At 46.0% G+C, this 26,716-nt stretch overlaps 2 protein-coding genes across 3 annotated transcripts; one reads left to right on the top strand and one right to left on the bottom strand.

Moving 5' to 3' along the window:
- Positions 1 to 1,539: 1,539 nt before the first annotated feature.
- LOC123407415 (epidermal growth factor receptor substrate 15-like 1) lies at positions 1,540 to 10,258 on the top strand. Of its 2 annotated transcripts, XM_045100547.1 has the most exons (14): positions 1,562 to 1,720; positions 2,689 to 3,955; positions 4,748 to 4,966; positions 5,066 to 5,289; positions 5,779 to 5,853; positions 6,228 to 6,299; positions 6,724 to 6,822; positions 6,908 to 6,979; positions 7,065 to 7,179; positions 7,707 to 7,775; positions 7,875 to 8,199; positions 8,641 to 8,758; positions 8,859 to 9,742; positions 9,806 to 10,258. In XM_045100547.1, the coding sequence occupies exons 1-14, from the start codon at positions 1,598 to 1,600 to the stop codon at positions 10,011 to 10,013; spliced, it is 3,870 nt and encodes a 1,289-aa protein (XP_044956482.1). In that variant the 5' UTR covers positions 1,562 to 1,597; the 3' UTR covers positions 10,014 to 10,258. The 2 variants fall into 2 exon arrangements, with proteins under 2 accessions (XP_044956481.1, XP_044956482.1); XM_045100546.1 differs by having other exon boundaries at positions 1,540 to 1,720; positions 8,859 to 10,258.
- Positions 10,259 to 11,035: 777 nt separating this feature from the next.
- Positions 11,036 to 13,613, bottom strand: LOC123407416 (F-box/LRR-repeat/kelch-repeat protein At1g09650-like). Its single transcript, XM_045100548.1, has 2 exons — positions 13,573 to 13,613; positions 11,036 to 12,687 (listed from the first exon to the last, which is right to left on the bottom strand). The coding sequence occupies exon 2, from the start codon at positions 12,646 to 12,648 to the stop codon at positions 11,431 to 11,433; it is 1,218 nt and encodes a 405-aa protein (XP_044956483.1). The 5' UTR covers positions 12,649 to 12,687; positions 13,573 to 13,613; the 3' UTR covers positions 11,036 to 11,430.
- Positions 13,614 to 26,716: the final 13,103 nt, after the last annotated feature.

The raw sequence follows: 26,716 nt of genomic DNA on the forward strand, positions 1-26,716 counted from the left end.
TTCTTATCCCTCCCATATGCACTACCACTTCCTCTATTCTTCCTATTCCGCTTTGAATCTGAGGCCCGCCAACACTGATGCCGCCATGTTCCACAACAAGATCACCTACTACATATTTCTGATACCGGAGCACCGAGAGGAGATCCATGCGAAGATGTGTGTCACAGAGGACGCACACACTGTGGCCGCGTCGCATCATTGTATTTGTCCTGGCTCCAAATAGTCTGGACAAGGAGGCGTCGGGCTAGGAGGAGGTGCGGGTGGAGATGGTGTCACCTCTTCTTGCCCATGTCAAAAATTGCTATGTTTATGCAAAAAATGCCACTTGAAACTCTATTAGCATGATAAAAAAATTGCCAAAGAATACACACTTCTTGCCATGTCCATAAAAGGGCTAACATTGCCATCTATATACTAAAAAACACATACATAGTCAGTCAGTCACATTCCCCCCACGAGTCACTCAAATTGTTGGTTCAAAACACCGCAAAACATGCTCGAAAACAACAAAATGAAGGGGATTTGCGGGTTCTAAGCGCCACAATCCCTCCCACTCTCCTAGAAAACAACTAAAATGGAAGCGTGAGTTCCTCATTGCAATATAGATGTAGATATACGCAACATAACGACGCTGACCTCTCACCCTCCCCCCTATCTCAATCTCGTCATGCTAAGGGGATATATGGAAGACGACAAGGAGACGACTCGTACCTTACTAGTATGGATGACAGCGAGAAGCCACAACGGCGACACCGATGCAACTATGAATCTTAGTGGTAGGAGCCTTCTCAATGTCGCATCGGGAGGAGGGGCATCCTACATGGAGCAACCACAATGACGACGCAGATGATACTGATGCAGGTATGAATCTTAGCAGCGGGAGCCTTCTAGATGCCACATCGGGAGGAGGGTCATCCGGCGACAGGAGGGAGCCCTACAACGGCATCGAGCGCATCACACATATCGCCAATGGGGAGATACGTCGCCGACTGGATCTCAAGCTCATGAAAGAGACCTGAAATCGAAGCCCGTCCGTGCGAAATGGAGAGCGGCATGGCCTAGTCGCTGCCTCACCGCTTGATTTGGGAGACAAACGAATAGATGGTGATGTAACCAAGCTGCCCGAGGACGAAAAAACCTCGTTCACATGATCAAATGCTAGTGGCCAAACAATTGAGGCCGCGTGATTGCCACGCCGTCCCCGTCGAGATCCGTACCCGGCATCCGACGGTCGTCGTCGCGTCGTGCCGACAACGAGCCGGGCAAATCGTTTAAATTTTACCCAATTATATATTATGACCAAACAAGGGTTAAAATTTTGAGAAGCAGAGTTAATTTTGGAGAAGGGCCCCCAAATTCCAGCGAAATCCAACGGCGCCCCACCAACCCCGCTCCCAACTGATAATCTGTCTTTGCATCTGACATTCCCCCGTCACCACACCGCTCGGGCCTCGGCGACATACACCACCCTCCCTCCACACACACACAGCGCCCGGGCGCGCGCCGCCCACCCGATCTCGCCGCCGCCGCCGCCCGCCGGGCCCGGCGCGTTTCCCGCGGGCCGCCGGCCTCCTCCTCCTCCTCCGCCGGGGCGGGGATGGAGGCGGCGTTCGACGCCTACTTCCGCGCGGCGGATCTGGACCGCGACGGCCGGATCAGCGGCCAGGAGGCCGTCGCCTTCTTCAAGGGCTCCGGCCTCCCGCAGCCCGTCCTAGCTCAGGTGCCCCCAGATCTCCCCCCCCTACCCTCCGCCACCCACCTCCCCAATTCCATGCTGCTCGTTTCGGTTGGTCCCCAGCGATCTCGGCCCCTTGACCCGCCCCGCGGTTCGAATTGCCAGCTCTCTGGCTCGTAGGCGGTGTCGGCGGGTCGAATCCGCCGCACTTCGCAGCTCCCATTGGGCTGTCGGCGCCGAGATTTGGCCAGGCGTCCCGTGCTCGTGCTTTGATCTGTCTGCGCGATCTGCTTGCTCCACAGCTTGGCGGCTACCGACCGAGGGAGGAGAGTAGCTTAGCTAACTGGAAGCACACTAGTTTTACACGCTAGGAATTGGGAGCAACTGGGGTTTGGGATGCAGATTTTGAGCTACGAATTGGGTCAGCCCGCTGTGCTGTTGTGATCCTAACCGAGATTTAGCACACTGCTCAGCTTAGTTACTTTTTTGCACTTCTCACATTTGGATTCTAGATGAGAGGAGCTGCGGTTTTAAGCTCAAAGCTAGGTGTGGTGGATAGTGCTGCTTCGTGGTACCAAATCTTTGGGGAAGTTTGAGCCGTGATTCGGTCAATATCTGGTGCTCAAGTGCTAGCTGAAAGAATTGGATGTGGGTCAATGATTTTAGATGTGCAATGAGTAGTATACCCTACTGAATACAAAACCTAGTCACTCACAAGTACCTATGGCAGGAAACATCATGGCTTGATTATTAGATCCACACGTTGCAAAGTGCATCTACTCCATCATGGTTCTTGTTAGCATTTCAAATACTGTACTTGCAGAACTTACATCTCAATATTGGGTGAATAGACTGATCTAAAAGGATGAATTCAGTTGGAACAGATGATATGTGAAATGATGCTAAAGCTACTTACCTTTTTACCTTGAGAGATCCTTGTCACTGCCTCATTGTGCATACTTGGCCTTTTGCCTACTGGTACTAACTGCCGTTTGTTTCTTTTGCTGGTGCAGATCTGGACATATGCTGATAAAAATCGGACTGGGTTTCTTGGGCGTGAAGATTTTTTCAATTCGCTTAAACTAGTGACAGTCGCACAGAGTGGCCGGCAGCTAACACCGGACATTGTTAAGTCAGCATTGTTTGGTCCTGCTGCTGCAAAAATTCCTGCTCCCCGTATAAATATCCCCACTGGAGCTCCTCAGACGAATAGTGTTGCTAGCCCCCAACAGCCCACTCAGGCATTAGGTCCTCGTCAACAGAGTCCAGTTGTAAATGGATCACAGGGCCCTCCTGGATCATCATTGAACCCACAAATACCCCAACAGGGTCATCCTGTTAGGCCGCCACAACCTCCAAGCGCAAACACCCCACAAGTACCCCAACCGGGTCATCCAGTTAGGCCGCCACAACCTCCAAGTGCAAACACCCCACAAGTACCCCAACCGGGTCATCCTGTTAGGCCGCCACAACCTCCAAATGCAAACACCCCCCCTGCTCAGGGAATTGCGCCAAGGCCACCCGTAGGAGGTGGTCTAAGTGGGCTAAATCAGGCTGGTTCAACGACGGCAAATCTATCCACCGATTGGTTCAGTGGCAAGAAAAGTGCAAGTCCATTGGGCGTAACTTTGCAAGCTCCAGTTAGAGGTGCTTCTCAACAGGTGAACCTTGGCACTGTGGGAATACCAACACAGAGTTCAACTCCTGCAGCTCAGACACCGGTTATTACGACATCTGTAAAGCCAATTCCAACAGATCTAAACATTCTGTCTTCGCAACCAGCTGTTAATGACTCCAAGGCATTGGTCCCCTTAGGAAATGGATCGCCGTCCAACTCAAGTTTTGGGGTTGATCCTTTCTCTGCAACTCCACGACCAACGCAAAATTCATCTTTCCCCCATGTTTCAAATGGCTTGCCCGGTTCTACAGCCCTTGGTCAAGCTGCTGGACCTCATCACCCCCCTAAGCCAATGCAGCCTGGTCCTGTGCAGGGTATATCATCCTTGCCTTCTCATACTGGTCAGGTGCCACCAAACCAGCCAGCTCCTAAGCAAAACCAGTTTAATAGCATACCAAGCACTCCAGGACCGTTGAGTGCTAACATCCCTGGTGGACAAATTCCTACAAATCAAAAACAGTTTCAGGCCCCATGGCCCAAGATCACTCAAGCAGATGTCAGGAAGTACATGATTGTGTTTATTAAGGTAGACAGGGATCGAGATGGGAAGATCACTGGTGAAGAGGCAAGGAATCTGTTTCTAAGTTGGCGGTTGCCAAGAGGTAGTGGTTCTCTATTCCATGTCTACTTACCATATTTCCCTCCAGATACTATGAATGATGGCCTGCATTGTCTTTTTTGTGTGCCTGTGAACCTGGTACATTACGGTAATTTAAGCAGATAACTAGGTGGTAATTATATGCAGGGTGCAGCGTGCAAAAAAGTAAATCTGTTTATGTAAGTTCAAATTCAAATTTTAGTTTGGGAAAGCATCCTGCTGTTGCAGTTCTTCCTCTTAACTTTTTTTGGCCATGAAAATTGCCTTTTAGGTGACTAGTTATAGTTATTTTGTTACATTTCCATTTGTTTTTCAGCATTCCAAATTCAGTGGCTGCTGGTGCCATGCTACTGAGGGTCATGTTACTGCTCGTTGTCATTAGACCTCTTTTTGCATGTACCTATACCTACAAATACACATTTATTTTATTAAATTACTCAGCTGTTTCCTTTTGCTAGATGCAATTTGAATTGACATATTTGATCATGTTTTATCCTGTCACCAGTATCCTACTGTTTTCTCGATAGTCAAATATGCGTTCTTATATTTGCCTGAGACTGTATTATTGGAGTTTAGTGCCTCAGAGGGCTACCACAATCTTATATATTGTCACTTATTTCTATTTGCTACGTTTGGTATGGTTGATGAACAAACTGCATCAGATAAATACTGTCTGTGTTTGTTAGCTTGGTTTCCCACTGAAAGTTACCTCTGATGCTCAAATTCTCTCTGGACAGTGGTTCTTTTTATTCTCTGCCAATAAGTTCCTAAAATTCTGCTCCTCTCCACTTTATAGAGATCTTAAGGAAGGTGTGGGATTTGTCCGACCAGGATAAGGATGGGATGCTGTCCTTCAAGGAATTTTGTTTTGCTGTGTACTTAATGGAGAGGTTCCGAGAGCAGCGACCACTTCCTGATGTATTACCAGATGGTATTTGGGCGGAGGGAATTTCACTACCCTCTACTGGCCAGTTTGCAGAAAACCCTAGTGGCCCGGCTCCCCATCCAAATGCTGGTATGTATCTAAGAAAACTGTTCTGTTCATTCTTTTGAGCACTAACTAATGAGAAAACTCCTTGTTACTGATCTGGTTTTTGTTGAATAATTGTTGTAGGGTTTGCAAGCAGAGCAATGCAAGGACCACATCCTGGAATGCCTCCTTCATCTGTGAAGCAACAACATCGAAGGCCTCTTCATTTTGATGATGATACTACGCAGGCTGAACCACAAAAACCTAAGGTCCCAGCATTGGAGAAACATTTGGTTGGCCAGCTTAGCAAAGAGGAACAAAATGCACTTGAAGCAAAGTTCAAGGAAGCTTCAGATGCCGATAAAAAGGTATTTACTCATCATGCTTAATTAATGATTTTTTTGGAGTTCTCACATCCAGAATACTAGAAAAACAAAAGTAAATCCATATTTATTTTGATTTGGCTCTCCGCAATTGAATTCTTGTTCAATATTTTCCTTTCCATTGTTCATGAGAAATTAAACTTGAAAAATTATATTTCTGTAGCATAGGGAGCATCTTTTTTCTTGGACAGCTCAGGCATCGCATACTTTTTGAATCTTATCATGGTACTGCAGGTAATAACTAAGATGTTTAAACCAGAATATATATATGAACAATATAGTAATTAAATCATGTTCCGGTAAATGTTTCACAGGTTTGAATTCATATTCTCATATAATCATGGAAATGGTGATGCCATTAGACTTCTAGCTAAATTATCTTGGGGGCAAAAGTGCAATGTGGATTTGCAACATCATACACACATTTAGGCTGTCCTGATGTGTAACATGAACATGTTTTAAATCTTTATGAAGGTTCAAGAGTTGGAAAAGGAAATACTGGATTCCAGGGAGAAGACTGATTACTATCGCACCAAGATGCAGGAGCTGGTAAGTACTCTATAGGAATATGCCAATATGCATTACTATGTAAATGCAAACATATATTCTGAGTGCAAGAATTAGGTCCATGTATATTGAGAAGAATAATTATTTGTATCTTTACGAATCTTTAGCGAGGTCTTTGTTGATTCAATTCCACTTGCATTTCCCATTCTACTCGTTTAGCTGTTGGTATAGCATTTCCATTAAATGATGTGATGTTTTACAACTATAAGCTGCAGCGCACTGTCCTATACCAATTGGACATATTCATCCCTATCATTTAGTTATAATTACTTGACAACTAATATCAGCTATTCATATTTGCAAGTTGTATGTCTTCATGTGATCATGTCTGACTTGATTTCTTTATTTTGTCCTAGATTCTCTACAAGAGTAGGTGTGATAACAGGTTTAATGAAGTCTCAGAAAGTATGTCTGCTGATAAGCGCGAGGTAACGTTTTCTGTAATCTTGATTAAGAAAATGAGCTATGCAATTCATTTTTCTGCCCTTTCGGTGTAATTTCTGAAAGTGCGTACTGAAGCAAAAAGATAACTACAATGTTGAACTGTACCTCTGTACTGTTGTATATTGTGATGCACAATGTAGTACATGTGCAAGCCTCCAGTTATTGCATGCTCTTGGAACAACTCACAGTATCCAGTATATTGTTTTGGGGGAATTATAAGTTACTATAGTAAAAGGCAGAAGGATAGTTTGGTGCATTCATGTATTATGAATTGTCTTTTAACTGTCATATAATGTCTCTTGTTGTATTATTATGGGCTTATGACATTTAATTAAATAATGGCAACCCTTTGTAGTTCTTATATCGATTTGTATAAATCTCACATTTCTTGATCTATACTGTATTCAGGTTCAATCCCTTGCAGCCAAATATGATGAGAGATGCAAGAAGGTTGGAGATGTGGCATCAAAGCTATCAATGGATGAGGCTACTTTCCGTGAGATCCAGGTATACTTGTGATTTTATCCCAGTAAATGATAAAAAATAGTCTTGAGATCCAGACATACCTCATTATTTCTCCTTTTGCTCACAGGCGAAGAAATTGGAAATTTATAATTCTATAGTTAAGCTGCAGAAAGGGGATGGAGATGACGAGAAGCTCCAGGTTGGCCTTTTAATATTCAGTAGCTTTCATGCATGTGACGTCATAATGTTCTGAAACTATTGTCTGACGATCTTCTTGTTTACAGGAGCGGGCTAATCAGATACAATCTGAACTTGAGGAGCTCGTGAAATCTTTAAATGAACAGTGCAAGAGATATGGATTGAGAGCTAAGCCAACTACTTTAGTGGAGCTTCCTTTTGGTATGTGCAGTTATCGTGTTTAAATTTTTTAACTGTTTTTTCACCTATTGGTTTCGTTATCTTGTTTAAGTTAATCTTGTACCTTGATTTTCAATTTGTCTGGTATCAATTGAGCTAGAATGAATTCTAGTAGTTAATTGTGCCCACTGCCCAGTATCATAATATTTATGTTAACCAGAGCAATCTTTATTGCATCAGCAGTAATGCTACACATACATAGCTTTACAGGGGTTTTACAGGCAGGTGAATTTTGATTGGAGATTAAGGGGGATGAGGGCCCCACCCCCATTGAAAATCAGGGGGGGAGTGGTTAGTTAGAGAGAAAGAATCCTAGTAAGCATGTAACCTTGTGTAACTCTTTGTACGTATAGCATTTTTGATTGCATCAGGTAGAATGTGCTATGCATTGCAAACCAGTCTTGCTGCTTACTTGACTTGCTCTTCGTTTTGAACTGGCATCCTACTATTTGTGTTCCTTGGTTGCCTTGCAGAATAATGAACGGTTTACTTTCGCATCTCGTTTTTAGGTTGGCAACCTGGAATACAAGAGACAGCTGCTGTTTGGGATGAAGAATGGGACAGATTTGCAGAAGATGGTTTGTTAGCTTTATTATGTTATCATCTCCTTTATTGGATTGTGTTACTTTAGAACATTTGTAGATTTGAACCATCATACTCTGTTTATCTTTCTCCAGGGTTCTCTATAATCAAGGAACTCACAGTCGAAGTGGAGCCTCCTGCTGTAAAAGAAAGCCATCCTACTGTTGAAGATGGCAAAGTTTCTAGCAACGGGGTATCAACAGCTACATCAACAGAGAAAGAAGACAGCAAGAGTGATAAAACTGCTGCTGCTGAGCAGACTGTAGAACCTGAAGCAACTGGTTCCAACGGCAAATCAGAATTAGCAAAAAATCCTCCAGTTAGTCCTGCAAAGAAGGCAAAGGATGGGCATACTAATGAACCTGATAAAAAGCCATTGGGAACAAATGCTGACTCACCACGTGCTACTGATAATGTCAGGTATAAAATCTATCTCTCTTTCCATTTTACATGAAATACACACATGGCTCTTGCTAAAAGCAAATGTAGTCATTCATTTCTGCAAATCATTTATTTGATCTAAACAAGCGTAAGCTCTCAGTGCTAAGCTCCTGTGTCAATTTTGTTGGTGCCTAATGGTCACAAGTTTGAGACTGTTTATGAAGACCAGTTGCATCTGCTATAAATTTAACCTTGCATGTGCTCCCCTTTATCTAGTATTGTTAATTCAACTGAAGTAAGGCAATTCAAACCTTGAAAACATGTGCTGCTTGATGTATATAAAACATTATCAACATGCATGAGACTCCTTTGTGCTCAGACATGCATCCTCTCAATGTAAGAGTACTTTGATAAAATGCCTTTGTTGTTTGTTTTTACAAAAAAAAAAAAAATCTTCTTATTTCATGGTAAATTTGACAGCAACGATGGAGCATCTGATTCCCCTGTTCGTGGAGATAAAGCCAATAGCAGACATTCTTGGGGCCCATCTTTTGATCATGGTGATGATAATGACTCCCTATGGAACTTCGGTGATAAGGTCAAGCTCTCTTCATGCTTCCAGTGGCATGCTTTGTGCCATTGTTCATGTTGTATAAATATTTTCTATGTAGCACTGAACTCTGCATTCTGTTTTGCAGGATGGCGAGAATGGTGATTCAGATCTATTCTTTGGGCCAGGAGGTCTTCCCCCCATAAGGACAGGGGGTTCTACGTCTGCTAGTGCTTTTGGCAAGGAACAGAAACCGATGTTTGATTCTGTCCCAGGCACCCCAATGGAGAAGTCGTTATTTGATTCTGTCCCAGGCACCCCAATGGAGAAGTCGTTATTTGATTCTGTCCCAGGCACTCCACTACAGAAATCAGTCTTCGATTATTCCGTCCCTAGCACACCGATGCAGAATTCATCCTTTGACTACTCTGTTCCGAGCACACCGATGCAGAAGTCACTCTTCGACTCTTCTGTTCCAAGTACACCGATGCAAAGATCACTCTTTGATTCTTCTGTGCCCAGCACGCCGATGCAGAAATCACTGTTTGATTCCTCTGTTCCAAGCACACCAATGCAGAATTCATTCTATGACTCTTTTCCGAGCACGCCAATGCAGGGTTCACTCTTTGATTCTGGTCCAGGCAGAGTGGAATCTCCTACGGCCGGGAGCACCTATGGTGGCGGTCAGCAGAAGGGATTCTTTGACTCTTCCGTTCCAAGCACGCCGATGTATAACTCCAGCTTCTCGCCAAGGTACAGCGAAGCCGGGGACGACAGCTCGTTCGACACTTTCTCCCAGATGGACTCCTTTGGTGCGAAAGACAGCAGTTCGTTCGGGCAGCCGCGTGACAGCTTCTCACGGTTCGATTCCTTCGGGAGCAGCGCCGAGCTCGGTGGCAGCAACGACACATTTGGGAGGTTCGATTCTTTCCGCAGCAACGCAGACCAGGGTGGTGGCAGCAGCTTCATGAGGTACGATTCCATGAGCAGCAACGCCGATCAAGGTGGTGGCAACAACAACAGCTTCATGAGGTACGACTCGATGAGCAGCAACGCCGACCAAGGCGGCAGCAACAACAGCAGCAGCTTCATGAGGTATGACTCCATGAGCAGCAACGCCGACCATGACAGAAGCAACACGTTTGCGAGGTTCGACTCGATGAAGAGCACCGACTCCCACGACCGGGGCTACTCCTTCGACGACGACGACCCTTTCGGCACCGGGCCCTTCAAGCCGTCCAAGCCGTCGACGGAGACCTCCAGCCCTACGAGACATGGGACCGACAAGTGGAGCGCCTTTTGACAGGCACCTGTATTATATAGAGGTCATGTTGTGTGTGTTTGTGCACCTTACTGCATATATATATACACGTACAAGGAAGGGCAAGACATTTTTGCTTGGGAGGAGAGGGAGCTTGCTTGTGTGTTTGCTTTGCGTTTGTTCTGTTTATACCTAGGGTCGGGTCGGATCGGTCGGATGTTCGTTCAATTGCACATGTTTGGCTGGATGAATGGTGCTTATAAACATTCTTTATACCTTGTATTGTACAAGTTGTCGTCGATCAGTTGATCGATTAGGTGGATATTGGAAATTTGCTGAGCTTTTTTCTGTCCATGCCTTGGCATTTCCTTTCTGTTTTCTTTCTTTCTTTCTTTCTTCCTGGTTTACATGTGCTCTTCACTCAGAACTTGCTTGCTGTGGACTGAAGTATTTGGCCAGTGACTAATGATCATGTAATCTGTCAATATAGAAATTTGTGGGTTCACTTCTGATGTTTTTGGAAACTTTTGCAAGGATTCTTTTGTACTATTTTGCAATCTTGGCTCATGTTTTGCTTGCTCGTTGGGTCCATCCTCAGTTGGTTACAAGAATCAACCGATGGTTTACTGCCTTTTATTCTGCGGGCTATGTGATATGTTCATATACCTTCAGGTTCTGTGATATGATCCTGGCACACTGGATCCTGGTAAAACCGTCAACTATGCTTTAAGTTGATGGTGTGCTTACTTTGCTGTTGATCTTTTTTAGATCGATGTCAAATTGAGACGGCACAATCGTATCACCATCAAAATTCGCCGGATTCTCCAAATGAAGGGAGATGTGGCCAAACTGACACACAATGTAATCAAGTTACAAACTTCCCATCCAGAGAACGATGAAAAGAGAACCAGCATATCATCTTGCCCAGGAGAGCAGCTCTTCAACAAGTCTCTTTCTACACAAAAGAACACGAAACAAAAGGCTCTTGCAAGTTACGGCCAAATCGCAAACCCGGTAAAATTTGCAAGCTGCAACCAAATTGCACACCGGACAGTAGAAATCAATAAGGCAAACAAACATCCTATGGAACAGATCAACAGATACATAATAACATCCAAGCAGCGAGAAATTGCTTTCGCTCAAAGAGCAAGACCAAGAGCGAATCGCTCATCTGAATGATGCCGTCTGTGCATCCTAACCATGCCAAAACCGAAGTAAATTTGGCAGGCAGGGAGGAACAGTTATAAATAATCAGTTCTAATACCATGGATCGATGCTCAATAGTTCGGAACATTAACAAGATGATCAAGACATCATAGCAAGCACCAAATAATGACAGGGTAGGCGCTACTGCGACCATCCAAGATGACATGTTGGACTGCCGGTACAGGTAAGAAGAGCCAAGAACAAACGTCATGCTCTCAGTCCAGGGGAAAGGCAGACCAGGAGTCATGATCATTCAGGAGAATGGAGGCTCCTCATCCTTTCCTTGCATCATACCATGGCCTGGAATAGGAACAATGCTCTCTTGGAGGCGGTGGTGAGTAAGCAACATGCAGTATTGACTTGTTCCAATGTTCACAACACCTAAGAACTTGCCATTAGTATCGCAGCGCAACACATGTTTTCTGTTGAACATGATCAGCAGCTCATGGTTGTTTAGCACGGCCACATCGTTCAACAAACGCACCGTGGAATCAGATGATATCCTCGGTTTCTTTTTGGAAGAAGCTGAATGAAGCTTTCTTGACACCTCCACCGTCGACAGGTCAATCTGGTACTTAAAAGCCCATGTTTCAGCTTCATAATCCTGCATCACCCAGACATCCATAGAAGTGGACCTGGGAGTCGAGCCGCCCCAGAAAGCAAGTGTCCCCTCCATGTCGAACAACTTCCTACAATGGCACGGCTGAGCAGGGCCGCGCATCCATCGGAATGACTCTGATTCTGTGTCGAACACAATAATGTCTCCGCGGCCTCCCGTAAGATCACTGGCACTATAAGGACGCCAGTGCAGGCTGCCACGGTGGTGGACTGGTGGTGAACAGTCAGATGAAAAGCGCAGCTTGTTCAGTAACTTGTGTTCCTCGGAAGGCGATGAGTCCGTTAGCATGCTGACTCTCACTTGCCTCGGCTTGTCAGAGGATCCCACGGTGACAATGTATAAGCTGGAATTAGACAAATCAAGTGACTGTGAGACCCAGAGCACCCTATATTCTCTGGTCGAATGGTGGCAGTAGAAACCGGCTATGGTGTTGTATTGCCTCTCAGGCTGCGGAAGGAGAACGCGCGTCCGGATGACCGGGTTGCAGATGTAGAACTGGTGTCCCCGAGAGACGATGAGGAAGCCATCACACGCGCCTCTGAGGCAATGTTGGGAGCGGTGTTCGGAGCCCGGGAGGAAAGGCCAGAGCTGCTGATGATGAGAGCCTTGAGCATCGGTTTCAGGGGAAACAACGACGAGGCTGGCGGGCCGCCCGTGGCCGTCGACGGTGGGGAGCGACGGCTGGCGGCGGCGGTGCTCGAGCATGAACGCGGGCGTGGATGTGACGCTGCGCCACGACGCACTGACAAGGCGGCTGCGGCCGACATCCTTGGGCGGCAACCTGATGAGTATCTTGTCGATGATCTCTTCCGGCAGGTCCTCGAGCAGGGTCGCGCCTCTCCTGCCCGGCATCGTAGTGCTCCGTCGAGTCGAGCATGCAGTTCTGATCAGCTGAAATCAAGAAGACAAGCAAGTACAAATTGTTAGCTCACGACTGGGTGTAGTTACACAACTGTTAGTGCAATGTTCTTGTTTTTTAACCGGGCTTTGCCCCTTTACATTAATAACAACTTAACGGAAGTACTCTCTCGGTAAAGAAATATAAGAGCGAGCGTTTAGATGACTACTTGAGAGTTTAGATGACTACATGAGTCCTCCAATAAGATCCAGGAAGGGAAGAGGGAAACGTGAAATGTGAAATTATGAATGTACTTGTGTGATTGTGCTGAGAAGGTGTTTGAGTAAAAATGCTGAGAAGCTTGTACTACTACTCTCTTCGTTCCTAAATACTCCCTCTGTTCCTAAATATAAGTCTTTAAAGAGATTTCATTAGTGAACTACATACAGATGTATATAGACATACTTTAGAGTATAGATTCACTCATTTTGCTTCGTATGTAGACTTATAGTAAAATATCTTAAAAGATTTATATTTAGGAACGGAGGGAGTATAAGTCTTTCTAGCGATTTTACTAGGTGAGTACATACGAAACAAAATGAATGAATCTACACTCTAAAATATGTCTATATATATCTGTATGTAGTCTTCTAGTGTAATCTCTAAAAAAACATATTTAGGAACGGAGGGAGTACAAGATTGGTTGCTCAGCTACAGTTGATAACAAGAAATGGAAACCTGAGAACCACTCTGTCTTCCTCTGTGTTGTGTGTGTGCGCCGGAGAGAAGCGCTGCACACGACAAAGGCGAGACGGGATTACCCTCGGGCGGCGGCGAGCAAGGTGCGCACCACGAGTGTGTGTGGAGAGAAACAAGAAGCGGGCGGACAGGAGAATATAGAGACGGCGGCGGGCAGCTTGGGCGGCGAAGGCGCTCACCTGCGTCGGGGAAGAAGCCGGCGGCGTGCTGAGAAGGTCAAGCCGGAGCCGGGGCAGTGAGCTGGATCCCCTTCCCGTCCCTTTACCGGGGGAGAGAGAGAGTGGGTGAGGACGGACTGCTTTGGTCTCAGCCCCCTCCCAACTGGGCCGGGCCCAAGCTCCTCAAGGTCCAAGCTATTTTGCGGTGCGCCGCCTTATTTAGTCGCTAGCATTAGGCCGGCCTAACTTTTCAGTTAGTTCCTTCTCTTTTCTGTTTCCTCATTCATTCTTTTTTTTTTTAATTTGTTTATCCTCCGTCCCAAGATTCTTTTCTTACATTTGTCTACATATGCATATGAACGTAACACTAAAATATGATCAGATACATGCGTATCTACACAAATTTCAGACAAGAATTTTAAGACAGATGAAGTATATTCCAAAACTTAATTTACTCATCGTCTTTTCGAAAAACCACGAATTTGATTTTTTCGTGCAGTGTATGTTTTTTGGTTTAAGTTCAAAATAATAGTACTCATCCTGTAAAGTAATATACTCCCTTCTGCTCACTTTGAGTCCAATTAAGTTAAAGTACTTTGAGTCTCACGTTACATTTAATTCATAAGATCAAAAGAGATGAAATTAGTGGTCACGCATACATCCTATTCTATATGTACCATGCAAGTCCAGTGAGATGGAGAGTGCTACACTTATTGCTTCGCAAATCGAACATGTGGAAAATATTTGATTGAGCAGTTTTATATCCATGAAACTCTGTGCCATCCACTTACAGTCCACCTTGATTAATGAGATTTTAAAGTTGAGCCCTCTAAACCGGAAAGGAGAGAGTAAGACATTTTTGATCACTGAAATAGTGATCTAAAACATCTTATATTACTTTACAAAGGTACAGTACTACATTGATAACTTCCAAAAGGATAACATTTGTACATTTAAAGCAGGTTCGCATTTAAGAAAATGTACATCGCATTCTTAGGAAATGTTTACACAACATAAAAAAATGACCATGTAACTAAAACAAATATGAACCATTCAACAAAATGTTCATGTGTTTCAAGAAATATGTTCGTGGCAAAGGTTTTTAACCATGTTAGCCTCCCTATCCCAGCCTTGCGAACGGCAAAGTGCCCATTCGTAGTTGTAGGGTAGACAAAATCTTCATTTGCGTTTTTATGTCTGATATTCATTCGTTTATGCCGCATTATTTTGTCCGATATTAGTTTATGTGTGCCCATTTCAGGTAGGGGACGGCGAAGGCCTGCGGGGCCGGTAGCGCCGTGGCCCAGGGTGGTCGAGGCTGTGACGGCAAGGGCAACGGGCCGGGGCCGGAGTGAGGGATGACGGTGGACGAGGCTGTGACGGCAAGGGCAACGGGCCGACGCCGGGGATGAAGTGGACGGTGCCTACGAGGACGAGGCCATGGCCGACGAGGGCGACATGCCGGGGCCGGGGCCGGTGAGGACGAGGCCGAGGTCGTGGTTGACGAGGGCGATGGGCCAGGGCCGTGGCACGGGGGTGCGAGGCTAGGGTCGCCGGGGCGTGGGGCTGAGGCCGCCTGGACGAGGAGGCCCGCGGGGGCACCGGGGCTGGGGCCGCTGGGTGAGGAGGCCAGCGGGGGCGCCGGGGCGCGGGGCTAGGGCTGCCGGGGCGAGAAGGCCCGTGGGGGCACCGGGGCGCGGGGTTGGGGCCGAAGGCGCCGACGCCACGAGGAGGCCGACTGCCCCGTGCGAGAGACAGAGAGAGTTGAGGATAAGGGAGAGAACATGGGAGAGAGAGAACGTGGGGGGGGGGGGGGGAGGGGGGGAGACAATGTGGCGGGGTATGTGGTGAGAGAGATCAGGGAGAGAGCATGTGGTGTGGATCGTGCCACCTCATCGATCTAGGTGATCGATTCGCGTGGAGTGTTTCCTCTTTGCCATCCGCTAAAAAACAGAAGGCAAAGACTTCAGATCAGCTCACGGCAAAAACTTCTTTGCCGTCCGTATTTTTCCGGCAGACCACAAAGTGAGCTCTTCGCCGCAAGTCTTTTTTAGCGGACGACAAAGTCTATTTTGCCGTCATGCTTTCTTTGTCGTCTGCAGCTGACGACAAAAGTGGTCTTTGCTGTCCGCCATGATGAAAAGCAGACGGCAAAGCACAAAGTTGATGACAAATCTCCTGTTTCCCGAAGTGTATCCAGGGAGGTGCGCCCTTGGTATTTAACACGTACCACGTCCCTCTAACGAGGTAAGACGCTTACCGCAATCCCACATGGTAACAGAGCCTCCTCTTCCAATCTCTAGCTTTCCAAAACCCTAAACCAAGCGCTAGCCATGTCTTCCTTTGGTGCTTCTGAGCCGAACCTTAACGCGCATGTCACGGAGAAGCTCCCCCACACGGACTAAGTGCTATGGCGCTCCCAAATCACACAACAACTAAGGGGTGCCGGTGTCTTCGGCTACGTCGACGGTACCTTGTCGGAGACGACCAAGTTTCTCATCGCCAAGGACAAGGATGACAAGTAAACCGTTGATCCCAACCCTCTCCACCCAATCTGGGTTAGGGAGGACCAGCAGGTGCTCGGTTACCTGCTCTACAACCTCATCAAAGAGGTGCTCATCACGGTGACAATGGTCACCACAGCGCACACGCTCTGGGTGTTGGAAATATGCCCTAGAGGCAATAATAAATTAGTTATTATTATATTTCTTAGTTCATGATAATCGTTTATTATCCATGCTATAATTGTATTGATTGGAAACACAATACTTGTGTGGATACATAGACAAAACACTGTCCCTAGTAAGCCTCTAGTTGACTAGCTCGTTGATCAAAGATGGTCAAGGTTTCCTGGCCATAGGCAAGTGTTGTTACTTGATAACGGGATCACATCATTAGGAGAATCATGTGATGGACTAGACCCAAACTAATAGACGTAGCATGTTGATCGTGTCATTTTGTTGCTACTATTTTCTGCGTGTCAAGTATTTGTTCCTATGACCATGAGATCATATAACTCACTGACACCGGAGGAATGCTTTGTGTGTATCAAACGTCGCAACGTAACTGGGTGACTATAAAGATGCTCTACACGTATCTCCGAAGGTGTTCGTTGAGTTAGTATGGATCAAGACTGGGATTTGTCACTCCGTATGACGGAGAGATATCTCGGGGCCCACTCGGTAATACAACATCACACACAAGCCTTGCAAGCAATGTGACTTAGTGTAAGTTGCGGGATCTTGTATTACGAAACGAGTAAAGAGACTTGCCGGTAAACGAGATTGAAATAGGTATGCGGATACTGACGATCGAATCTCGGGCAAGTAACATACCGAAGGACAAAGGGAATGACATACGGGATTATATGAATCCTTGGCACTGAGGTTCAAACGATAAGATCTTCGTAGAATATGTAGGATCCAATATGGGCATCCAGGTCCCGCTATTGGATATTGACCGAGGAGTCACTCGGGTCATGTCTACATAGTTCTCGAACCCGCAGGGTCTGCACACTTAAGGTTCGACGTTGTTTTATGTGTATTTGAGTTATATGGTTGGTTACCGAATGTTGTTCGGAGTCCTGGATGAGATCACGGACGTCACGAGGGTTTCCGGAATGGTCCGGAAACGAAGATTGATATATAGGATGACCTCATTTGATTACCGGAAGGTTTTCGGAGTTACCGGGAATGACGAATGGGTTCCGGGTGTTCACCGGGGGGGGGGGGGGGGGGGGGGCAACCCACCCCGGGGAAGCCCATAGGCCTTGGGGGTGGCGCAACAGCCCTTAGTGGGCTGGTGAGACAGCCCAAGAAGGCCCTATGCGCCATAGGAAGAAAATCAAAGAGAAAAGGAAAAAAAAGAGGAGGTGGGAAAAAGGGGAAGGACTCCTCCTTCCAAACCTAGTTGGATTCGGTTTGGAAGGGGAGGACTCCCCCCCCCTTGGCTCGGCCGAACCCCTTGGGGGTCCTTGGACCCCAAGGCAAGGCTCCCCCTCTTCCCCCTATATATACAGAGGTTTTAGGGCTGATTTGAGACAACTTTGCCACGGCAGCCCGACCACATATCTCCACGGTTTTACCTCTAGATCGCGTTTCTGCGGAGCTCGGGCGGAGCCCTGCTGAGATAAGATCACCACCAACCTCCGGAGCGCCGTCACGCTGCCGGAGAACTCATCTACCTCTCCGTCTCTCTTGCTGGATCAAGAAGAACGAGATCATCGTCGAGCTGTACGTGTGCTGAACGCGGAGGTGCCGTCCGTTCGGCACTAGATCGTGGGACTGATCGCGGGACGGTTCGCGGGGCGGATCGAGGGACGTGAGGACGTTCCACTACATCAACCGCGTTTTCTTAACGCTTCTGCTGTGCGATCTACAAGGGTACGTAGATCGAATATCCCCTCTCGTAGATGGACATCACCATGATAAGTCTTCGTGCGCGTAGGAAATTTTTTGTTTCCCATGCGACGTTCCCCAACAGTGGCATCAGAGCTAGGTTCATGTGTAGATGTCTTCTCGAGTAGAACATAAAAGTTTTTGTGGGCGGTGATGTGCGTTTTTCTTCCCTCCTTAGTCTTTTCTTGATTCCGCGGTATTGTTGGATTGAAGCGGCTTGGACCGACATTACTCGTACGCTTACGAGAGACTGGTTTCTTCGCTACGAGTAACCCCGTTGCTCAAAGATGACTGGCAAGTGTCGGTTTCTCCAACTTTAGTTGAATCGGATTTGACCGAGGAGGTCCTTGTATAAGGTTAAATAGCAATTCATATATCTCCGTTGTGGTGTTTGCGTAAGTAAGATGCGATCCTACTAGATACCCATGGTCACCACGTAAAACATGCAACAGCAATTAGAGGATGTCTAACTTGTTTTTGCAGGGTATGCTTGTGATGTGATATGGACAACGATGTGATGTGATATATTGGATGTATGAGATGATCATGTTGTAATAGTTAATATCGACTTGCACGTCGATGGTACGGCAACCGGCAGGAGCCATAGGGTTGTCTTTAAACTAACGTTTGTGCTTGCAGATACATTTACTATATTGCTAGGACGTAGCTTTAGTAGTAATAGCATGAGTAGAACGACAACCCGATGGCGACACGTTGATGGAGATCATGATGATGGAGATCATGGTGTGACGCCGGTGACAAGAATATCGTGCCGGTGCTTTGGTGATGGAGATCAAGAAGCACATGATGATGGCCATATCATGTCACTTATGAATTGCATGTGATGTTAATCCTTTATGCACCTTATCTTGCTTAGAATGACGGTAGCATTATGAGGTGATCTCTCACTAAAATTTCAAGATGAAATTGTGTTCTCCCCGACTGTGCACCGTTGCGACAGTTCTTCGTTTCGAGACACCACATGATGATCGGGTGTGATAGACTCAGCGTTCACATACAACGAGTGCAAAACAGTTGCACACGTGGAACACTCGGGTTAAGCTTGACGAGCCTAGCATGTGCAGACATGGCCTCGGAACACATGAGACCGAAAGGTCGAGCATGAATCATATAGTTGATATGATTAGCATAGAGATGCTTACCACTAAAACTATTCTCGACTCACGTGATGATCAGACTTGAGATAGTGGTTTTGGATCATGTACCACTCAAATGACTAGAGAGATGTACTTTTTGAGTGGGAGTTCTTAAGTAATATGATTAATTAAACTAATTGTCATGAACATAGTCTAATGGTCTTTACGAATTACGATGTAGCTTGCGCTATAGCTCTACTGTTTTTATATGTTCCTAGAGAAAATTTAGTTGAAAGTTGATAGTAGCAAACTTTGAAGAGGACTGTCCTCGTTGCTGCGCAGAAGGCTTATGTCCTTAATGCACCACTCGGTGTGCTGCACCTCGAGCGTCGTCTGTGGATGCTGTGAACATCCGACATACACGTTTCTGATGACTACACGATAGTTCAGTGCAAAATACTTAATGGCTTAGAAGCAAGGCGCCGAAGACGTTTTGAAACGTCACGGAACATAAGTGATGTTTTAAAGAGATGAAATTGTGATTTCATGCTTGTGCCCTTGTTAAGAGGTACGAGACCTCCGACAAAATTCTTTGTCCACAAAGTAAAGGAGAAAAGCTCAATCGTTGAGCGTGTGCTTAGATTGTCTGAGTACAACAATCGCTTGAATCAAGTGGGAGTTAATCTTCCAGATGAGATAGTGATAGTTCTCCAAAGTCACTGCCACCAAGCTGTGAGAGCTTCGTGATGAACTATAACATATCAAGGATAAATACAATGATCTTTGAGTGATTCGCGATGTTTGACATTGTGAAAGTAGAAATCAAGAAGGAGCATCAATAGTTGATGGTTAGTAAAACCACTAAGTTTCAAGAAAGGCAAGGGCTAGAAGGGATACTTCGTGAAACGGCAAAACAGTTGTGCACTAATGAAGAGACCCATGATTAAACCCAAACCCGAGACTAAGTGCTTCTGTAATGAGGAGAACAGTCACTGAGGCGGAGCAACTCTAGATACTTGGTAGATAAGAAGGCTGGCAAAAGTCGAAAGAAGTATATTTGATATACATGATGTTGATGTGTACCTTACTAGTACTCCTAGTAGCATGAGGGTATTGGATACCGGTTCGGTTGCTAAGTGATTAGTAACACGAAATGATAGCTACGGTGTAAACGGAGACTAGCTAAAGGCGAGGTGAAGATACGTGTTGGAAGTGTTTCCAAGATTGATATGATCAAAACGTCGCACGCTCCCTCTACCATCGGGATTGTTGTTAAACCTAAATAATTGTTATTTGGTGCTTGCGTTAGGCATGAACATGATTGGATCGTGTTTATTGCAATACGATTATTCATTTAAAGAGAATAATGGTTACTCTATTTGCTTGAATAATCACCTTCAATGGTTTACTGAATCTCGACCGTAGTGATACACATGTTCATGATATTGGTGCCAAAAGACACGAGGTAATGATGATAGTACCACTTACTTGTAGCACTGCCGCTTGAGTCATGTTGGTATAAATTGCATGAAGAGGCTCCATGCTGATGGATCTTTATACTCACTTGATTTTGAATCACTAGTGACATGCAAATCATACCACATGAGCAAGGCCTTGTTTTCATTGAGATGAAACAAGATAGTAACTTGTTGGAAGTGATACATTTTGATGTATGCAGTCCAATGGGTGCTGAGGCACGCAGTGGATATCATTATGTTCTTACTTCAATGACGATTTGAGCAGATACAAGAGTATTTACTTAATGAATCACAAGTCTGAAATATTGAAAAGTTCAATTCGGTTTCGGAGTGAAGTTCGTCGTAACAAGAGGATAAACTGTCTACGATATGATCATAGAAATGAATATCTGAGTTACGAGTTTTGGTACGCAGTTAAGACAATGTGGAAATTGTTTCGCAGTTCATGCCACCTGGAACATCATAGTGTGATGATGTGTCTGAATGTCATAGCCATGCACTATTTGGTAAGGTGCATGCTATGATGTCTCTTATCGAATTACCACTATCGTTTATGGGTTATGCATTAGAGACAACCGCATTCACTTTAAATAGGGCATCGCGTATTTCCGTTGAGATGACACAGTATAGATTGAGGTTTAGAGAAATCTAAACTGTTGTTTCTTGAAAGTTTGGGGCTTCGACACTTATGTGAAAAGTTTCAGTCTGATAAGCTCGAAGCCAAAGCGGATACATGCATCTTCATAGGATATCCAAAATAGTTGGGTACATCTCCTATCTTAGATCCGAAAGCAAAGTGTTTGTTTCTAGAAACGGATCCTTTCTCGAGGAAAGGTTTCTCTCGAAAGAATTGAGTGGGAGGGTGGTAGAACTTGACGAGGTTATTGAACCATCACTTCAACCAGTGTGTAGCAGGGCACAGGAAGTTGTTCCTGTGGCGCCTACACCAATTGAAGTGGAAGCTGATGATGGTGATCATCGAGCATCGGATCAAGTTACTACAAGCCTCATAGGTTGACAAGGTCGCGTACTACTGCAGAGTGGTACGGTAACCCTGTCTTGGAGGTCATGTTGTTGAGCAACAATGAACCTACGAGTTATGAAGAAGGCAATGGTGGGCCCGGATTCCGACAAATGGCTGGAGGCCATGAAATCCGAGAGAGGATCCATGTATGAAAACAAAGTGTAGACTTTGGAAGAACTACTTGATGGTCATAGGACTATTGAGTAAAGATGGATCTTTAAAAGGAAGACAAATGATGATGGTGATAAATCACTATTAAGAAAAGCTCGATTTGTCGCAAAGATGTTTCCGACTAGATCAAACAGTTGACTATGATGAGACTTTCTCACTTATAGCGATGCTAAAAGTCTGTTAGAATTATGTTAGTAGTTGCTGCATTATTTATGAAATATTGCACGTAGGATGTCAAAACATTGTTTCCTCGACGATTTCCTTGAGCAAACATTTTATGTGATACAACCAGGAGGTTTTGTCGATCCTAAAGATACTAGCAAGTATGCAAGCTCTAGTGATCCTTCAATGGACTGGTGCAAGCATCTCGGAGTTGGAATATACACTTTGATGAGATGATCAAAGATTTTGGGTTTGTACAAGGTTTATGAGAAACTTGTATTTCCAAAGAAGTGAGTGGGAGCACTATAGAATTTTTGATAAGTATATGTGGTTGACATATTGTGGATCAGAAGTAATGTAGAATTTCTGTAAAGCATACAAGGTTGTTTGAAAGGAGTTTTCAAAGGAATACCTGGATTGAGCTACTTGAACGTTGAGCATCAAAGATCTATGGAGATAGATCGAAAGCGCTTAATGGAAGTTTCAACAAGATGCATGCCTTGACAAGTTTTTGAAGGAGTTCAAAATAGATCAGCAAAGAAGGAGTTCGTGGTTGCGTTGTAAGGTGTGAATTTGAGTAAGACTCAAAACCCGACCACGGTAGAATAAAGAGAATAGATGAAGGTCGTCTTCTATGCCTTAGCCGTAGACTCTAAAGTATGCCATGCTGAGTACCGCACCTGATGTGTGCCTTGCAGCAAGTCTGTTAAGAGGTACACAGAGTGATCCAGGATTGAATCACTGATCAGCGGTCAAAGTTATCCTTAGTAACTAAATAGACTAAGGAATTTTTCTCGATTATGGAGGTGGTTAAAGAGTTCATCGTAAAAGGTTACGTCGATGCAAGCTTTAACACTAATCCGAATAACTATGAGTAGTGAAACAGATTCGTATAGTAGAGTAGATATTTGGGGCATTTCCGAATAGCACGTAGTAGGAGCATCTATAAGATGACATAAAGATTTGTAAAGAACGCACGGATCTGAAAGTTTCAGAACCGTTGACTAAAACCTCTCTCACGAGCAAGACGTGATCAGACCCCAGAACTATATGGGTGTTGGATTCGTTGAAATCACATGGTGATGTGAACTAGATTATTGACTCTAGTGCAAGTGGGAGATTGTTGGAAATATGCCCTAGAGGCAATAATAAATTAGTTATTATTATTTTCTTAGTTCATGATAATCGTTTATTATCCATGCTATAATTGTATTGATTGGAAACACAATACTTGTGTGGATACATAGACAAAACACTGTCCCTAGTAAGCCTCTAGTTGACTAGCTCGTTGATCAAAGATGGTCAAGGTTTCCTGGCCATAGGCAAGTGTTGTTACTTGATAACGGGATCACATCATTAGGAGAATCATGTGATGGACTAGACCCAAACTAATAGACGTAGCATGTTGATCGTGTCATTTTGTTGCTACTGTTTTCTGCGTGTCAAGTATTTGTTCCTATGACCATGAGATCATATAACTCACTGACACCGGAGGAATGCTTTGTGTGTATCAAACGTTGCAACGTAACTGGGTGACTATAAATATGCTCTACAGGTATCTCCGAAGGTGTTCATTGAGTTAGTATGGATCAAGACTGGGATTTGTCACTCCGTATGACGGAGAGGTATCTCGGGGCCTACTCGGTAATACAACATCACACACAAGCCTTGCAAGCAATGTGACTTAGTGTAAGTTGCGGGATCTTGTATTACGGAACGAGTAAAGAGACTTGCTGGTAAACGAGATTGAAATAGGTATGCGGATAGTGACGATCAAATCTCGGGCAAGTAACATACCGAAGGACAAAGGGAATGACATACGGGATTATATGAATCCTTGGCACTGAGGTTCAAACGATAAGATCTTCGTAGAATATGTAGGATCCAATATGGGCATCCAGGTCCCGCTATTGGATATTGACCGACGAGTCACTCGGGTCATGTCTACATAGTTCTCGAACCCGCATGATCTGCACACTTAAGGTTCGACGTTGTTTTATGCGTATTTGAGTTATATGGTTGGTTACCGAATGTTGTTCGGAGTCCTGGATGAGATCACGGACGTCACGAGGGTTCCCGGAATGGTCCAGAAACGAAGATTGATATAAAGGATGACCTCATTTGATTACCAGAAGGTTTTCGGAGTTACCGGGAATGTACCGGGAATGACGAATGGGTTCCGGGTGTTCATCGGGGGGGGGGGGGCAACCCACCCCGGGGAAGCCCATAGGCCTTGGGGGTGGCGCACCAGCCCTTAGTGGGCTGGTGGGACAGCCCAAGAAGGCCCTATGCACCATAGGAAGAAAATCAAAGAGAAAAGGAAAAAAAAGAGGAGGTGGGAAAAAGGGGAAGGACTCCTCCTTCCAAACCTAATTGGATTCGGTTTGGAAGGGGAGGGCTCCCCCCCTTGGCTCGGCCGAACCCCTTGGGGGTCCTTGGACCCCAAGGCAAGGCCCCCTCTTCCCCCTATATATACGGAGGTTTTAGGGCTGATTTGAGACAACTTTGCCACGGCAGCCCGACCACATATCTCCACGGTTTTACCTCTAGATCGCGTTTCTGCGGAGCTCGGGCGGAGCCCTGCTGAGATAAGATCACCACCAACCTCCGGAGTGCCGTCACGCTGCCGGAGAACTCATCTACCTCTCCGTCTCTCTTGCTGGATCAAGAAGGCCGAGATCATCATCGAGCTGTACGTGTGCTGAACGCGGAGGTGCCGTCCGTTCGGCACTAGATCGTGGGACTGATCGCGGGACGGTTCGCGGGGCGGATCGAGGGACGTGAGGACGTTCCACTACATCAACCGTGTTTTCTTAACGCTTCTGCTGTGCGATCTACAAGGGTACGTAGATCGAATATCCCCTCTCGTAGATGGACATCACCATGATAGGTCTTCGTGCGCGTAGGAAATTTTTTGTTTCCCATGCGACGTTCCCCAACACTGGGCGGTGCAGGTAGGCATGTTCTCATCGCAGTCCCTCACACACGTCAACAACATCTACACTGCTTTGATCAATGCGTAGAAGGGAAACCAATCGATGGCCACGTACTTCACCTTCATGAGCTACCTTGCCGATGAACTTGCCGTCGTCGGCAAGCCGATCTAGGATGATGAGCTGATCTCCTACCTCCTCCACGGACTGGACTGTTGGGTAACGTAGCATAAATTCAAAATTTTCCTACGCATGTTCAGATCTTCCTATGGAGAGACCAGCAACGAGAGAGGGGTAGGAGCATCTTCGTACCTTTGAAGATCGCTAAGCGGAAGCGTTGCTAGAACGCGGTTGATGGAGTCGTACTCGCGGCGATTCTGATCTAGTGCCGAACAACGGCACCTCCGCGTTCAACACACGTGCAGCCCGGTGACTTCTCCCGCACCTTGATCCAGCAAGGAGGAGGGAGAGGTTGGGGAAGAAGTCCAGCAACACGACGGCGTGGTGTCGGTGGAGAGACGAGGTCTCCTGGCAGGGCTTCGCCAAGCGCCGGCAGAGAGGAGGAGGGAGAGGAGCAGGGCTGCGCCGAGAGAGAGATGAAACCGTGTGTCAAACAGCCCCGAACCCTCATCTATATATAGGGGGAGAGGGAGGGGGCACAGCCCTTAGGGTTCCCACCCTCAAGGGGTGCAGCAGCCCCAGATGGGAGAGGGGGCGGCGGCCAGGGCAGGGAGGAGGGGTGGCGCACCCCTCTGGTGGGCCTTAGGCCCACCTATGCTAGGGTTCCCCCCTTCCCCCTTTCTCTGGTGCGCATGGGCTGGGTGGGGGGGTGCACCAGCTCACTTAGGGGCTGGTTCCCTTCCCCACTTAGCCCATCTAGCCTCCCGGGGTCGTTGCCCCCCTTCGGTGGTCCCCCGGGACCACCTCCGGTGTCCAAAACACTTCCGGTGTCCAAAACCATCCGTCCTATATATCAATCTTTACCTCCGGACCATTCCGGAGCTCCTCGTGACGTCCGGGATCTCATCCGGGACTCCGAACAACTTTCGGTAACCTCATACAACAATTCCCTATAACCCTAGTGTCATCGAACCTTAAGTGTGTAGACCCTACGGGTTCGGGAGACAGGCAGACATGACTGAGACACCTCTCTGGCCAATAACCATCAGCGGGGTCTGGATACCCATGGTGGCTCCCACTAGCTCCACGATGATCTCATCGGATGAACCACGATGTCAAGGATTCAATCAATCCCGTATACGATTCCCTTTGTCTGTCGGTATAGAACTTGCCCGAGATTCGATCATCGGTATACCTATACCTTGTTCAATCTCGTTACCGGTAAGTCTCTTTACTCGTTCCATAGCACGTCATCGTGTGACTAACTCCTTAGACACATTGAGCTCATGATGATGTTCTATCGAGTGGGCCCAGAGATACCTCTCCGTCACACGGAGTGACAAATCCCGATCTCGATTCGTACCAACCCAACAGACACTTTCGGAGGTACCCGTAGTGCACCTTTATAGTCACCCAGTTACGTTGTGACGTTTGATACACCCAAAGCACTCCTACGGTATCCGGGAGTTGCACAATCTCACGGTCGAAGGAAAAGATACTTGACATTAGAAAAGCTTTAGCATACGAACAATACGATCTAGTGCTAGGCTTAGGATTGGGTCTTGTCCATCACATCATTCTCCCAATGATGTGATCCCGTTATCAATGACATCTAATGCCCATGATCAGGAAACCATGATCATCTATTGACTAACGAGCTAGCCAACTAGAGGCGTGCTAGGGACACATTGTGATCTATTTATTCACACATGTATTACTGTTTCCTGTTAATACAATTATAGCATGAACAATAGACGATTATCATGAACAAGGAAATATGATA

Source organism: Hordeum vulgare, chromosome 7H (genome assembly GCF_904849725.1).
Source record: "Hordeum vulgare subsp. vulgare chromosome 7H, MorexV3_pseudomolecules_assembly, whole genome shotgun sequence".
Taxonomy (NCBI): domain Eukaryota; kingdom Viridiplantae; phylum Streptophyta; class Magnoliopsida; order Poales; family Poaceae; genus Hordeum; species Hordeum vulgare.